This window comes from Vigna unguiculata, chromosome 5, assembly GCF_037176805.1.
Source record: "Vigna unguiculata cultivar grain cowpea cultivar isolate G323 ecotype 2 chromosome 5, ASM3717680v1, whole genome shotgun sequence".
Classification (NCBI taxonomy): Eukaryota; Viridiplantae; Streptophyta; class Magnoliopsida; order Fabales; family Fabaceae; genus Vigna; species Vigna unguiculata.
The window spans coordinates 16,361,701-16,375,058 of NC_140796.1; the positions used below are offsets into that span (position 1 = coordinate 16,361,701).

Sequence of the window (13,358 nt, forward strand, 5' to 3'; positions counted from 1 at the left end):
GATAAAAAAAAATATAACAAAAAAATAAACTAAAAAATGTAACAAGAAAATAAAAAGTAAAAAAAAAAGAAAAAAAAAATTATATATATATATATATATATAAATGTTCATATTCAGTGTTTATATATATATATATTTTAGATGTCAACATCCGGTTATATAATTTGAATAACCGGATTTTGATATCCCGTCATCTAAATAATCTTTATTATTTCAATAAGTAAAATGATACTTTTTTTTTAAGTTGAGTTGATAGAAAAAGCTTAAGGAACTTTAAAGTGTTTGTGAAATCTTTTCATTAGAAAAGAGTGACTCCTAAACATTTCAATCTACAAATTGTGTTACATTTTAGTAAAAATAGAAAAAGGATAAAACAAAAAATCGTATAAACATTTTATTAAAATTAAGAAATTTATTATATTTCTTCTATTCACTAAACAGAGAGGCTCTAAAAAGGAAAAAAAGAAACAATAAATTTTAAATTTAGTGCTTCTCGCTTGATACATCAAGTTAAATCAAAAGATAACCAAATAATAAACATAATAAATGGCAAACATTTATTAAATGAAATTCTCCTAATTATTGTGATCAAGATCCACGTCTAATTATTGTGATTTAGTGGTATATTATGATATATTATGTGACAATTCCTATAAATTTTCACGCTATGTTGCCAATTCAACCAAATTAAAAATCTCCATTATATGTACATGCCATATCAACAATATTCATAACTACCATATGTGCCTAATTTTATGCCACTCTATCTTTTGCTTGCTCCTGAGAACTCTTGTTTTTGGATGTGGAAAATGTATTTCTGTATTTTGTGCCAAACCAATAGCCACTCCTATTCCCAAAATCAGCATAATCATGTATACTAGCAGAGATACTTTATGAACCTGCAACCACCATCAGATAGCAAATTTAATGTGCAAGAATGATGGAAAATAAAAGGACTTTTTGACAAATAACAAAGAGAAACTAATAAAGGAATAGAAAAAAGACATTTAATACCTTCAAAACCTTCAAAATAAAAGGAAAAATGTTAACCAATGTCATAAGAGCAGGGATTCATTTCCAATGCAGCTCCAATGACAAAAGACTTTTATGTTCTAGTTTTAGATTGTACTTATTTTTTTAAGTAGACTTTGTTTTGTGTTAGTCTAATGGTGGCCTATTTTAAGCAGTTTTCCACTTATTTTAATAAGCAAATTCTTTCTACTTTTAAAACAAATGGCTTTATATTTTAAATTACTTAAATTCATTTTCAGTAATAGTAAAAACTAAAAAGAGGCCACAAATAGACTTGGTTAGCACCCTAATAGTAATAGCTTGGAGAACTGACATCAACACACTTTCTCGTACTCTGTCTTCTATACATATATCCTATTATTGGCTGAAAATTATGGAAATCACAAATGTTGGAGAGTTACACTTCTCATTTAATGAATTTATTTGGGCAAACAACACATACCTTATCCACAACCTTGCATTTCTGAGGAAAACTTCTGTCAGCATGTGCAAGACTATATCGTAGCATTCCAACTATGGCAGACGCAGTTGCTGGACAATCACAATCTGCAGAATAGATAAAAGCTGTTAAATTTATATGAATTTAGTGATGTGAAATAACTTTCAATGAAGAAGAAAGGTGTCAAGGTGATAAAATTAGAAAGGTACCTGGGATGTCAAATATTTGCTTAGTGGGGGGAATTCCCAATACCCTTCCCAGATGTCCACGCACATGAGCACGCTCAGTGTGTGAAAGGAGATCCCCATGAGTGAAAACAAGTACTGGTTTGTCATCTGCTTGTAATAGAAATAAACAATCATATTCACTATATAGAATAATAGTAATTTGGTCTCTGTCACGGTGTATATAAGATGAATGATGACAGATATGGTTAATATCAAAGTTAATAGAACATAGCCCTTAATTTGTATAATACATTATGAAGAGCAATTACACTGACACTGAGACGAATCTAAGTGTTAATCTGAGTTTCATATTGAATAAAAATGAGAAAATTGGATAGTATATAAGAAACAAGATCTACAAATCCATTATCTTGAGAATTTGGATACGAGATGTGCCATCATCTTTTAAATGGGTTGTTTAGGTTTTGTAGTACTAGAATTGTCTTCCATAATTCACTCTCTGCTGTTGATATAAACTGATGTCAATAACAAAAAGCTCGTACTTAGTATAAGTATCATAAGAACATGAAAAGAGAGATGAACTCAAGACAATATACAAGGTTCCTGTGTCCTCTCTGTCCAAAAGTCCTATAGCACATTCATTTTCTGTCAACCTCTCTCTTCCCCTTCTCTCACCTTCTATCAAGGTGACAAACACCCACTTTAACATTCCACAAGACAGACAAATCATGTGTACTTCATATAGGATAATACAAATTTTGAATCAATGTGCAGTTTCATCAATATAGAAATGTATAACATTTATATCAGGTTGAGCGATGCAAATACCTTTAAATGAAAGGAATGGGCAATTGAAAGTAGAAACAATTGTTTCAACGTACTGTGTCTCCAAAGCACCAGCATTCTTCATTGCTTTCAGAACCAGGAGACCATTAACAACATATATTACAAAATTAACTTTTCTGGTCTCACTGGAAAAGTAACCTTTGTTGTGAGCTTTGCTCTCCAAAATTGTCCTCAATCTCTCATCATCTGTTTTCCTGATATGTGATTGCAGAATTGAAGCAAAAGTTAATGTAAGTAAATGAGGTAATTAAGCGTATTAAATATTCAAACCTGACAACAAGCTCTCCATGACGGACACCTTTTGTCATCCAACCCTTCAACATTCTAATGTTCTCATCTTTGTCCAAGTTATATGACAAACTGCGTGTATCATACAAACAAATAGAATTTGAAGATCTTGGCATCATATACTCCTGGAGGAAGTATGTTCCATTCTCTGTAAATGAGTTATCTGGCATAAAAAGATATAGGAAATTTCTTAGGTGAATAATGTACTAAGATACATGCTATCATGAAATGAAATTATTTCTTCTTTCTTGAAATTGACATCTAAATTGATGCGCTAAAAGTTATACATGATTCTTGTGCTCTTGCTGGTGCCAATTTGTCATCCTCGAGCACTTTAGAGATTCTATTTATGAGACTACTTTTCCCAGATCCACTTGGACCAACCATTAAGAGGCATGTTGTCTTTGGTACATCATGATCACTTGTCTCTAAGCCACCAACCTTCTCAATCCATGCTCCAGGCTTATATCTGAGCCAATGAGACCATAATACATGACAATCAATATTAAATATCACACTTGCAATAGCCTTATTCATGAGCTCTGCAACTATGCATATCAATTTAAAAGTTGATTTTAGAATGATATGAATATCAATTTCAATCACGTACTTGAGTATTACATAAAATATAGGCATTTCAAGGGATTACAAATATTATGGTCTGACCTACATGATACTGTTATAAAAAAATTTGTGCTCAAACCAAATCATAGGAAAACTAATCCTACTTGACAACAATTAGGAACCAAACAAATATTCTGTGAGCTGTTCAATACGAATAAACACCTCAAAATCTTTTGTTTCTCCCTCTTCAAATCCCTTTGACGAATCTTCAATTCATCACAAGAACATTGTAGGTAGTTACTAGGTTTTATCTTTTCAGTGACTTCAAGATTAACCCTAGAAAGATTTGTCCTTTCTTCATCAATTTCACTGTTAATCGACCCCCTTTCTATCTTGTTGCTTTCATCCTGCAAGATCATATTATCCCTGAAACATTGGAGATCACAAAATCATCATCATAACTCTATGCTAACGTCAACCAAGTGATTGGTAGTAATCATACCCGATACCGAATGAGGAATGAGAAGAAAACCAGAGAGAATTTTCCTCGGAGCAAGAATCTTCCTCTGTACCTGAATATTGGGACATGGATAATTTGATCAAACATAAGAAAGAACATATCTTTTCAAGGAATAGCAGAAGATAAATACTACCATGAGCAACAATATAATCACCACCACCACCCATGTTGATGCTGATATATCTTACTTTTTCAGATTATTGTGATTGTTTGTTTCAAGCTAAGTCAGAGGTCTAATTTAAAGGAATGAACTAACAAAAAAAAATACCAAAAACACTAACAGATAAAGTCACTGTCACACTACTAAGCTGTTATTAAGGTATTTGATATTTATAACCGTAGGTGGAGTTGAGTAGTTAGTTATGGATGGATGGTTTTAGAAGAAAGAATACTCATTATTTTAATATTGGTTACAATATAAATATTTATTTTAAAATAAAATAATTTTAAATTATAGTATAAAATTATTTTTAGTGTTAATAATTTCTCCTTAACCTGAATTAACAAGTAATGGTTATTACTTAATTGTCATAAATATGGTATTCAAACACAATTTTAACACTCAATTTAATAATAATATTATATGTTGCAACTTGAATTGATTAATCGTATTGCTATTACCGTTATTCAATTTTTAAAAAATTTCTATTTAAATTAAATATATTCTCGAAAATTTTATTTTAGATAAATATATTTCAAAATTATGCCCCATCCATTTTTAATTGACAAATACATAATTTATCTATTTACATAATTACAATTAATATCATTTTAATAGTTGGAATATTAATCTTTAATATATATATATATATATATATATATATATATATATATATAATTTATAAGAAAATAACATGTGTTGCTTTTAATATTTGAATAATTTTTTTTATTTTTTATTTTAAAATATAACTAGTGACAAAATAAGAATATAAAATATGCATTTCAAAAGAGAATTTCATTGTGTATTGATATAAAAAATATTATTTTATTAACAATAAAAATAACAACATGAAATATGTACATTAAAAATAATAATTTATTTACATATTGTTATAGATTATAGTTTTTAAATATAATTAAAATTGAAATAAAAATATGAAAAGGAGAATTGTCTTTACATTGTTAACAAAATATATAAATGAGATTCTAGTATTATATATATATATATATATATATATATATATATATATATATATATATATATATATATGTGGTTTGGTTTAACCCATTAAAGTTTTTGTTTTTTTACTATTACGGTTTTTTTGTGTATTAGATTCAACTTACTATTTTTTTATTCTCTTTTTATCTATTTGTTTTGGGCTATTTTTTTTTTAAATAATTGAAGTTTCAATTTTTCTTTAGTCATATTTGACTCACTATTTTTCGGATACATATTTGTATATGATTTATGTTTTTTTGTCTTTTGTTCTTTCAAATTTTCTTCTTCACAAAACACACCTAGAGTGAGGCAGTTAAAAGGTCTTTGTTGAAGATGCAAAGGTGTGCCTAAAACATCTACAAATTGCTAAGAACATAAGAGCCCACTAACCTATACAGAAAAATTTAATCTTCGTGTAGAACACTTATGTTTGACAGAGGTTGGAAAATGGAGTCTTGAAAGAGGTATGTATTGAAAAATACAACATTCATTTAATGTAGTAGGAGAGTGTATTGTCCCAAAAAAAACATAATTGGTGGTCTTCATAATTAATGTTTTGAAATAGTAAGTATGACAAGATGATAACTTTATAAACCTTTACACAGTTTGTTGGAGAAGGTAGCTAATTTTTATAAAATAAATTAAACTAGAAATTGTAAAATAATAAATTAATTAGGATTCGGTGTAAAATTTATAGATACTATACGACTGGTATGTTTTGTAGCCTTCATAGTGAATACCAAATTACTAACATTAAATATATTTAATTACCAAATTAAAACATTAAATATATTTAATTACCAAATTAAAAATTAAGACTATTTTTACTTAGCTTACTGAAGAAGCTTTTTCTACTTTTCATAACCTACTTTTCATCTTCCAAAAAAAATGTTTAGAAAAATAAAAATAACTTTTTTATTTTCTTCCAACACCACTTCCAAGATATATTTTTTCAACTTCTCAAAGATAAAGAAATTTTTGTCTCTTCCAACATGTCTTAGTTATTAATTAGCATTAATTGTGAAGAAACCAACAACTTTTTGTGTGTCTCATTGCAATGTTATATTTAAATTTATTTTATTATAATTTTAAATGAAAAATATTTTAAAAATCTACCTACCTTTTTAAAATAACTTTACACAGGTTTTAAAAATCTTCTTAAATTTCAGCATAATTTATTGAATAAACTCTCATAAATCAACATTACATCTTCCAATATAAATGTCAATAATATAAAGAATAAATAAAAAACTAAAACTTTTGGTCACACTGTCAATCAAAACTTCTCATATTCTTTTTGTCTTCCAGCATTTACGTTCTCAAATGTCAACAACTTTTCGTCTTCTAAGAATTTTGCATCACTGGACTTGAGAGAGCATTAATTATGAACAAAAGCAATTTAATATTTTTCTACTTCAATGCACTATCAGCATACAATAACACAAATTCACAAAAAATAAAGAAAAGTTGTCTCTTCCAACACGTCTTCTTTTTGAATTATGACTATTTACCATGAACAACAAGTATGATTTGTGGGACTCAATGGACCGTGAAACATCAATCAAACGTATAATTAGGGTTTAAGACATTCTAAAAAGTATTATTTATCAATTTTAAGTATATATAAAATATAAAATTCCATGACGTTGTTTTTTTTAAGATATTACATGTTTATTATTTATCATTAATTATTAATATTCAATCTTTTATTGTTGTTATATATTATTAATTAGTACTTAGTATTAATAAAATTGAAAAGATGATTTAAAAATATTGTATTAGAAACCATTAATGTGTTTTAATATTACTTACTTATGCTTATATTCTTAATTTTATATTAATTTATGATTAAATTTAAATATTAATTTAAAAATAAAATTACGTAGAATTAATGTAATATTATATTTTATATTTTTATATAATATTATATTACATTACATTAAATTTACATTAGAAACTTTTTCTTTTTCCATTTAATGTCCATGAAAACCGAACTTTTCATTTTATAGTCCATTTTTTCGAACATCAAGGTGGTAGATAATATTTGGTAGTATCTTCCTTCCGCGTTTTTGAAAATAAATTTCAAATTAATTAATTGGAAATTAAATATTTCCTTGGTTTTAAATTGTGAAAAAATTCTTATAATATATATAACAATAGTGAATTTTGGATTCAAATTTGAAATAATAACGGAAAGTAAAAAGTTGTGGTAACAAAATTTAAATTTAACATTTAGAATAAAATATAACAAAAAGTTAAATTTTTTTTAATAAATACTATAATGTTTCTGATATATTTTTTTAATAAATACTTTAATATTTATGGTAAAAATATGATATCAAAGTTTAGATTTAAAATTCAACATCTAAAAAGCCGTAAAACATTAAATCCTTTTTAATGAATTTTTAAATGTTTTTAAACAATTTTTACATATTTTTGACATTTCACAAAAACTTAAACAATAATTAAAAAATAATTTTTATAACATAGACATCGGTGTATCGTTACAAAGTAAAAATTTTAAATTCTTAAAACATTCAATTTTATTTTATTTTTCTAAATTATGATACATATTTCCAAATTTGAAATTTAAAATATATAATAATAAAGTTTGAATTCAAAAATTTTAAATTGTAAAAGTTATAAAAATATAGGAGCAAAGTTTAAATTTGAAATTCAAAATATAAAAAAATTGTGAAATAATGACTCTAATAGAGGAGTCTACCAGACATCTAACCTATGTATTTGTATAGAGTCTACTCTTTATATTTGTCTGCATGGTCTACATTTTGTAGTTTTCCGATGGTTTACTATTTATATTTTGTTTTCATTGTCTAATATTTGTATTTTTAAAGAATCTACTATTTATATTTATATGCACAGTCTATCATTTGTAGTTTTATATCATTTATTCTTCACATCTTTTGTATCGTCTAACTTTTGTATTTTTATAGGGTCTACTCAACAATTTCTATATGGCTCATTATTTATATTATTAGGGAATCTACTATTATATTTTTCTACATTTTTTACTCAATATTTCATTTAAAATTAAATTTTGATTTCTTAATTTTAATTAACTAAATCTTAATATATTATTTAAAATAATTATATATAACACATTTTGTTAAAAATATATATAAATAACTTAAATACATTTTTATCATAAAATCAATTAAAATATTATTATTGAATTTTATAAAATAAAATACTTATATTAAATTTAATTATACTTTTATAATTTCAAATTAATTTAATAAATATACGATAATTTTTAATTTTTAAAATTCGGTGCCTCCGTGTGTTGCACAAGTAAAAATACTAGTATCTTTTAACATATAAATCCATGTGTGATCTATATAATTTATTATGTCATATTTGATTGAAATTCGGTTATTTATGAATTATTTATAAAGTTGTTTCTTTTATATCAGTATCTTATGTTAGGAATGCATTTCAAATAGTTTATGCATGTGTTGTTTTGTTTTGTGAATTGTGATGAATGTATTATGTATATAAGCAAATGTAGGTATAGGTGCAGGAAAAACGTATGGAAACAAATAAAGTTTTTCTTTTATTATATATATATATATATATATATATATATTCAGTGTATGCTTAGGTTGTATTATGTGCAAGTATTATGGATTTGTAGTATAATTAATAGTTAAATTTTTAGAATATTATATTTATCGTGGGATAATGATACTTTAATCCACTTTTTTTTATCCACTTTTAATTCACCATTCTAATTACCATTAGATCATCACATCACATTACTTAAAAGAATCAAAATAAATCATCTAATGGTAATTGAAATAGTGGGTTAAAAGTAGATTAAAAAAAGTAGGTTAAGAAATCGTATCAAAGATTAGTTTGTCTTTATGATGATTTGATGATAGTAAGTTTGTTGTGTTTTTCCTGTATAAATAATTGTTTAAGCCTAGTTTAAAGACATAACTAAGTTTTGAGTTGAATGTTTGACAATTTTGTTTAAATCGCGTTGTACCGAAGATAAATTGTTGTTATGGATAAAATATGTAAGTATTAAGAAAAATAAGAATCGTGGTAAAGCGAGGAGGACCCACACTTATGATTGAGTCAAGATTTTCTATCTTAATTATAAAAATTTTCAGTACAATTTATTGGTATATTTGGAGTGGTTATTTATATATTGTGTGTAATTTGATGATAGACGTATGTTTGATTCAAGTGCACAATGTTTCATTGTATTAAGTAATTGTTTGTAGATTTTGAAGTTGTCTTCTTGGTTAACAGTTCTGCACCAACAATTGTTTTGATGAAGCCTTTTAGATGCTATAGGTGTTTCGTGGTTGTTGTTGTTGGACACAAATTCCAAGTAAATTTTAGACACCGGTTTAAAGAATTCATTTTTATAGCTAGTGCTGAATGAAAACAATATCTTTAATATTATGTTACAGTGGCCAAACAAATCTTATGTTACAGTGTTTCATGTCATACCAAAGTAAAACTGAAAGGTATTTCTGAATCAATTCATTTCATACAGTATATTTGAGTTTATGGAGAATTCTTATGCATATCTAGAACTCAATAATTATCTTCCCAGTTGCATGACCATCAATACTCTTGGCCCAAGCATCTTCAGCCTTGGTTAGAGGATATTTGGAATCTACAACGGTTTTAAGCTTTCCTTCCTTGACCAAATCGATGAGATATTGAAGGTCCTCACCCTTGGGTAACAAAAACAAAGGCACAAGTTGCTTTTTGGAGAAGGTAAGTTTCTTGAGAGCAAATGTCAACATTGAAGCAGAGCTTGGAGTTATGTCTACAACCTTTCCATTGAAGGTCAAGTTAGGCTCAAATGTGGACCAAGGAAACCCCACTGCACAGTGAATCACAGCATCATATTTCTTACCAGAAGGACTCTTCAGAGCAGCACCATCTGGGGTCTTATAGTCAACTACCTCATCAGCCCCTAAGCTTTTCACCAATTCAATGTTGCGAGCACCACATGTTGCTGTCACATGAGTGTTTCCTAGCTTTGCCAGTTGGATGGCATAGTGACCTACACCCCCTGATGCAGCAGTGATCAAAATGTTTTTTCGTTCACCCCTCCCATCAAGTTTGATCCCTATGGATTTGGTGATTGCCTGAAGAGCTGTTAAACCTGCTACGGGTAAGCCAGCAGATTCTGATGCTGAGATTTCTGATGGTCTTGTCGCAGTGATGCTTTCCTTAGCAACAGCATACTCAGCCAGTCCTCCACCACTCTAGCATGATAAACTTTCATGAATTATAAAACATGTCTTTTCTTTGATGAAGCTGCTTGATTATGATAAATATATAATAAATCTTCTGGTTTTGAAATATATGATATTTCTATCAATAAAATTAAAAATAGAAGATATATAATATCTTTATCGGATGCTGCTAAATTCTACTTGCACGTCATGATGATATATACTCTTTTGGCAAACACCTCCATCAAGTTCTTGTGTATTATAGTTAATCAGTTTTGAATTTGAACAGAGATGAAAAAGCTGTAAAAGGAGGATTTAGGATGATATCATCATAAAGTATGCGATATCACTTTTTAAATTCTTCAAAGTTATCTACAGCTAGAAGAAATTGACACTAGTTGATGAGGACAATGGCTACAATATAATAATGATTGTGATAACTTACAAATGGACTGACAAGGGCTACAACTTTGTCTCCAGGTTTGAACTTTCGTACACTCTTACCAACCTCTATGACCTCTCCTGCTATATCAGTACCTACATAATGCAGTATCTTCAACGTAATAATTGCATAAGGAGATGGAATACATGAGATAAAGTAAAAATGTAAATGATTTGGTAAGCTCAAGCTGTAAACCATATTTGGAAGACTGAAATATCAAGTGTGTAATTAAAGAAAATCAGCTTCATTGTTGTGCTATTGATTCCACATTTTTTAGTTCAACAGTAATCACAAAATGGTAGCTTCTAAGTTTATATAGAAAATAAAGCTTACTAGTATAGCACAGGTAAATGTTTCAATATAGTTGTCAATGTCATACATTGCAAAAGGTAAAACTGTAAGGACTAGCCTTAGATTTCTTTAAGTGAGAACAAGTCCTTCCTAACTCTAAAATACTAAAATTTATGATAAAGATAAACACCTAAACAAGAGAAACAGAACAAGAAGGCTACCAGGTATATATGGGAACTTGCAGGGCAAAAGTGGCCACAACATTTTTTTCTGTACTTTCCAATCAAATGGATTTAGACTAGCTGCTTCCAACTTAATCAAAACCTCATCTTTACTGGGAGTGGGCAAGGGAACTTCAACATGCTGAAATAAGTATAAAAAGTTATGAACAGCATTCTTGATCTACTAGTTCTATTTTATGTCATTATAGTGCTTTCTATGCACATTAATTCAAATATATATAATGCACTTCCTACATCAGATTGAACTTTTTCTCATGTAACAGATTAAGCACACACAGATGAAGTCCTTAGAATGCAGTTGAAAGACAAATCCACTGGGGAAGAATCTCATGGCCGTGGGGTAAGGTAAAAGTACCACTGGATATTTATCTAATTTGGTACTTGATATCATGTCAAAATGTTTTTCTTATCCTAAATAAAAAATGGGAGTTTACATGAGAGAGGAAGTTTTAAATTGCAGTAGCAGAGAGCTCGAAAACCTTAAGGTAGTTATTCAAAATCATAGCAGGGATAAAATGGAAGGTTTCCATAGCTAGAGAGCTTGAGGAATGAGAGTAAAACTCATAGAAGCATATTAACGTTGATAGAGAATCATATATCTAATTATAAGGAGCTTAATAATAACAAACCAAACCAAGTAACCAAATTCTCTGTTAACTAACTGCTATTAACACCACTCACATCCTGCAGAAATCACAATCACAAACCTTGAGGATTAGTAATTTAAACCAACCCGAATATCAAAGAAACAAGATTAAATTACTAATACTCTATGAGGTTTCATCAAATTTGCCGACATCCCTCTCATTTCTATCGCTATGTTAATCCTAAGATTGAAATGTTAAAGTAACACCCCATGCCACCCAAAAAAGCACACTACTGTGTAGTGGTTGTCTTCAACGTGCAATCCGTAATATCAAGAAACATCAATGTGAATGGTTTGGTGAGTGTAATTTGGTCAAGAGATAGTGCAATACGAGTTTATAACAGAAAAGAAGTGATGAAGCATTGCAATACTTTTTGGACTAACAATGAATCAATACAATTTCCAAGCAACACAATGCAACAACATGGCCATCGGAGAGAGAGAGTTGAAAGACAACCTTTAAGGCAGAGGGTCCTCCACCGTAGCTGTTGTACTGAAGCGCATGCATGAGCTTTCCCATATCCAGAGTTGGGAAAAAGGGTGTGGAGTGTGTTAGTGTGAAGAAGAAAGGAAGCGGGGAGTTGGAGAAAGGAAGAGAAATACGTCAAAGGGTAACGCGTGGACAGGAAAAAGACAAGTGGTGGCATCGCATCCATCAACGTTTTTTTGCCTTGTCGCATAGGTTTTGACGTCATCATTGCATTGTAATTTAGTATTCACCATATCCTTAAATATGGATTTTTTTTATTATTGAATAAAATTGTATTTTATTTTTTAAAAGTAAGCACCAATTTTGTTTGAAAGAAAGAAATGTAAAATGTTATCTATCTATGTTTGAGTTTCTTCTCATCTATGCAACTCTCTTTTCTCACTCCTTATCAACGAGGCTATAGAATCTGATTTCGAGTTCGCCTCCGGTTGTAGGGGTTTCTTAAGGTCTTTCTCGTTGTGCATATTTTCTTTCCATCTTTTAGTTCCACTCCTTTTCTTGTTCATCCACATGGTTTGAGAAACCCACTTCTATGTATAAGTGCCATTAATTGTTTTGTGACGAAGGTCAAGTGAATCGAGTTATAATTAGATCGTGACACTTGGATTATTACTCTTGAGTAAAAAAAGTTATACCAAGACTAATAGTTATAATTTTTGAGTTAATAGTAAACGTTGATCCAACACTTCCTACCCATCATCGAGAAAGTGAAACTCACTTTCAAAAATGGGTTAGGCAAACATCCAAAATAGAAATCGAGAAATATTTGTGAGAACATTAAATTGTTGTGTTGTGAGACCTATGAGAAAGGGTTGAGGGTGATAGTGTGAAAGGACAATAAGAATATAATTTTGGAATTGCAAAGAATGATTAATGACATTAATGAATTTAAAGGACAAACCCTCGCACACCGCCATGCACGACGTGTACTTAGGGCCTACATCACCTCTACCCTCACTTTGAAAACAAGACCTAAGAACCCCTAATGG

General features: G+C 28.8%; 2 protein-coding genes across 3 annotated transcripts; both read right to left on the minus strand.

The window, feature by feature from the left end:
• Positions 1-531: 531 nt before the first annotated feature.
• On the minus strand, positions 532-4,188 carry LOC114183727 (P-loop containing nucleoside triphosphate hydrolases superfamily protein). Of its 2 annotated transcripts, XM_028070846.2 has the most exons (9): positions 4,011-4,188; positions 3,860-3,929; positions 3,580-3,783; positions 3,081-3,262; positions 2,776-2,956; positions 2,488-2,699; positions 1,681-1,806; positions 1,475-1,578; positions 532-899 (listed from the first exon to the last, which is right to left on the minus strand). In XM_028070846.2, exons 1-9 carry the CDS (start codon positions 4,042-4,044, stop codon positions 735-737), a joined length of 1,278 nt encoding a protein of 425 aa, XP_027926647.1. In that variant the 5' UTR covers positions 4,045-4,188; the 3' UTR covers positions 532-734. The 2 variants fall into 2 exon arrangements, with proteins under 2 accessions (XP_027926647.1, XP_085529307.1); XM_085673181.1 differs by having other exon boundaries at positions 3,860-4,134.
• A 5,255-nt stretch (positions 4,189-9,443) lies between these two features.
• On the minus strand, positions 9,444-12,489 carry LOC114184118 (Oxidoreductase, zinc-binding dehydrogenase family protein). Its single transcript, XM_028071369.2, has 4 exons — positions 12,337-12,489; positions 11,213-11,354; positions 10,704-10,795; positions 9,444-10,288 (listed from the first exon to the last, which is right to left on the minus strand). Exons 1-4 carry the CDS (start codon positions 12,397-12,399, stop codon positions 9,599-9,601), a joined length of 987 nt encoding a protein of 328 aa, XP_027927170.1. The 5' UTR covers positions 12,400-12,489; the 3' UTR covers positions 9,444-9,598.
• Between the last annotated feature and the right edge of the window lie 869 nt (positions 12,490-13,358).

Coding starts and splice junctions, on each gene's coding strand:
- LOC114183727 (XM_085673181.1), bottom strand. CDS start 4,044: ATGGGTGGTGGTGGTGATTATATTGTTGCTCATGGTAGTATTTATCTT. Junction 2,957..3,080: donor AGCAAGAGCACAAGAATCAT/GTATAACTTTTA, acceptor TTTTTATGCCAG/ATAACTCATTTACAGAGAAT. Junction 1,579..1,680: donor GCAAATATTTGACATCCCAG/GTACCTTTCTAA, acceptor TCTATTCTGCAG/ATTGTGATTGTCCAGCAACT.
- LOC114184118 (XM_028071369.2), bottom strand. CDS start 12,399: ATGGGAAAGCTCATGCATGCGCTTCAGTACAACAGCTACGGTGGAGGA. Junction 11,355..12,336: donor GAGGACCCTCTGCCTTAAAG/GTTGTCTTTCAA, acceptor TACTTATTTCAG/CATGTTGAAGTTCCCTTGCC. Junction 10,289..10,703: donor TAGCCCTTGTCAGTCCATTT/GTAAGTTATCAC, acceptor TTATCATGCTAG/AGTGGTGGAGGACTGGCTGA.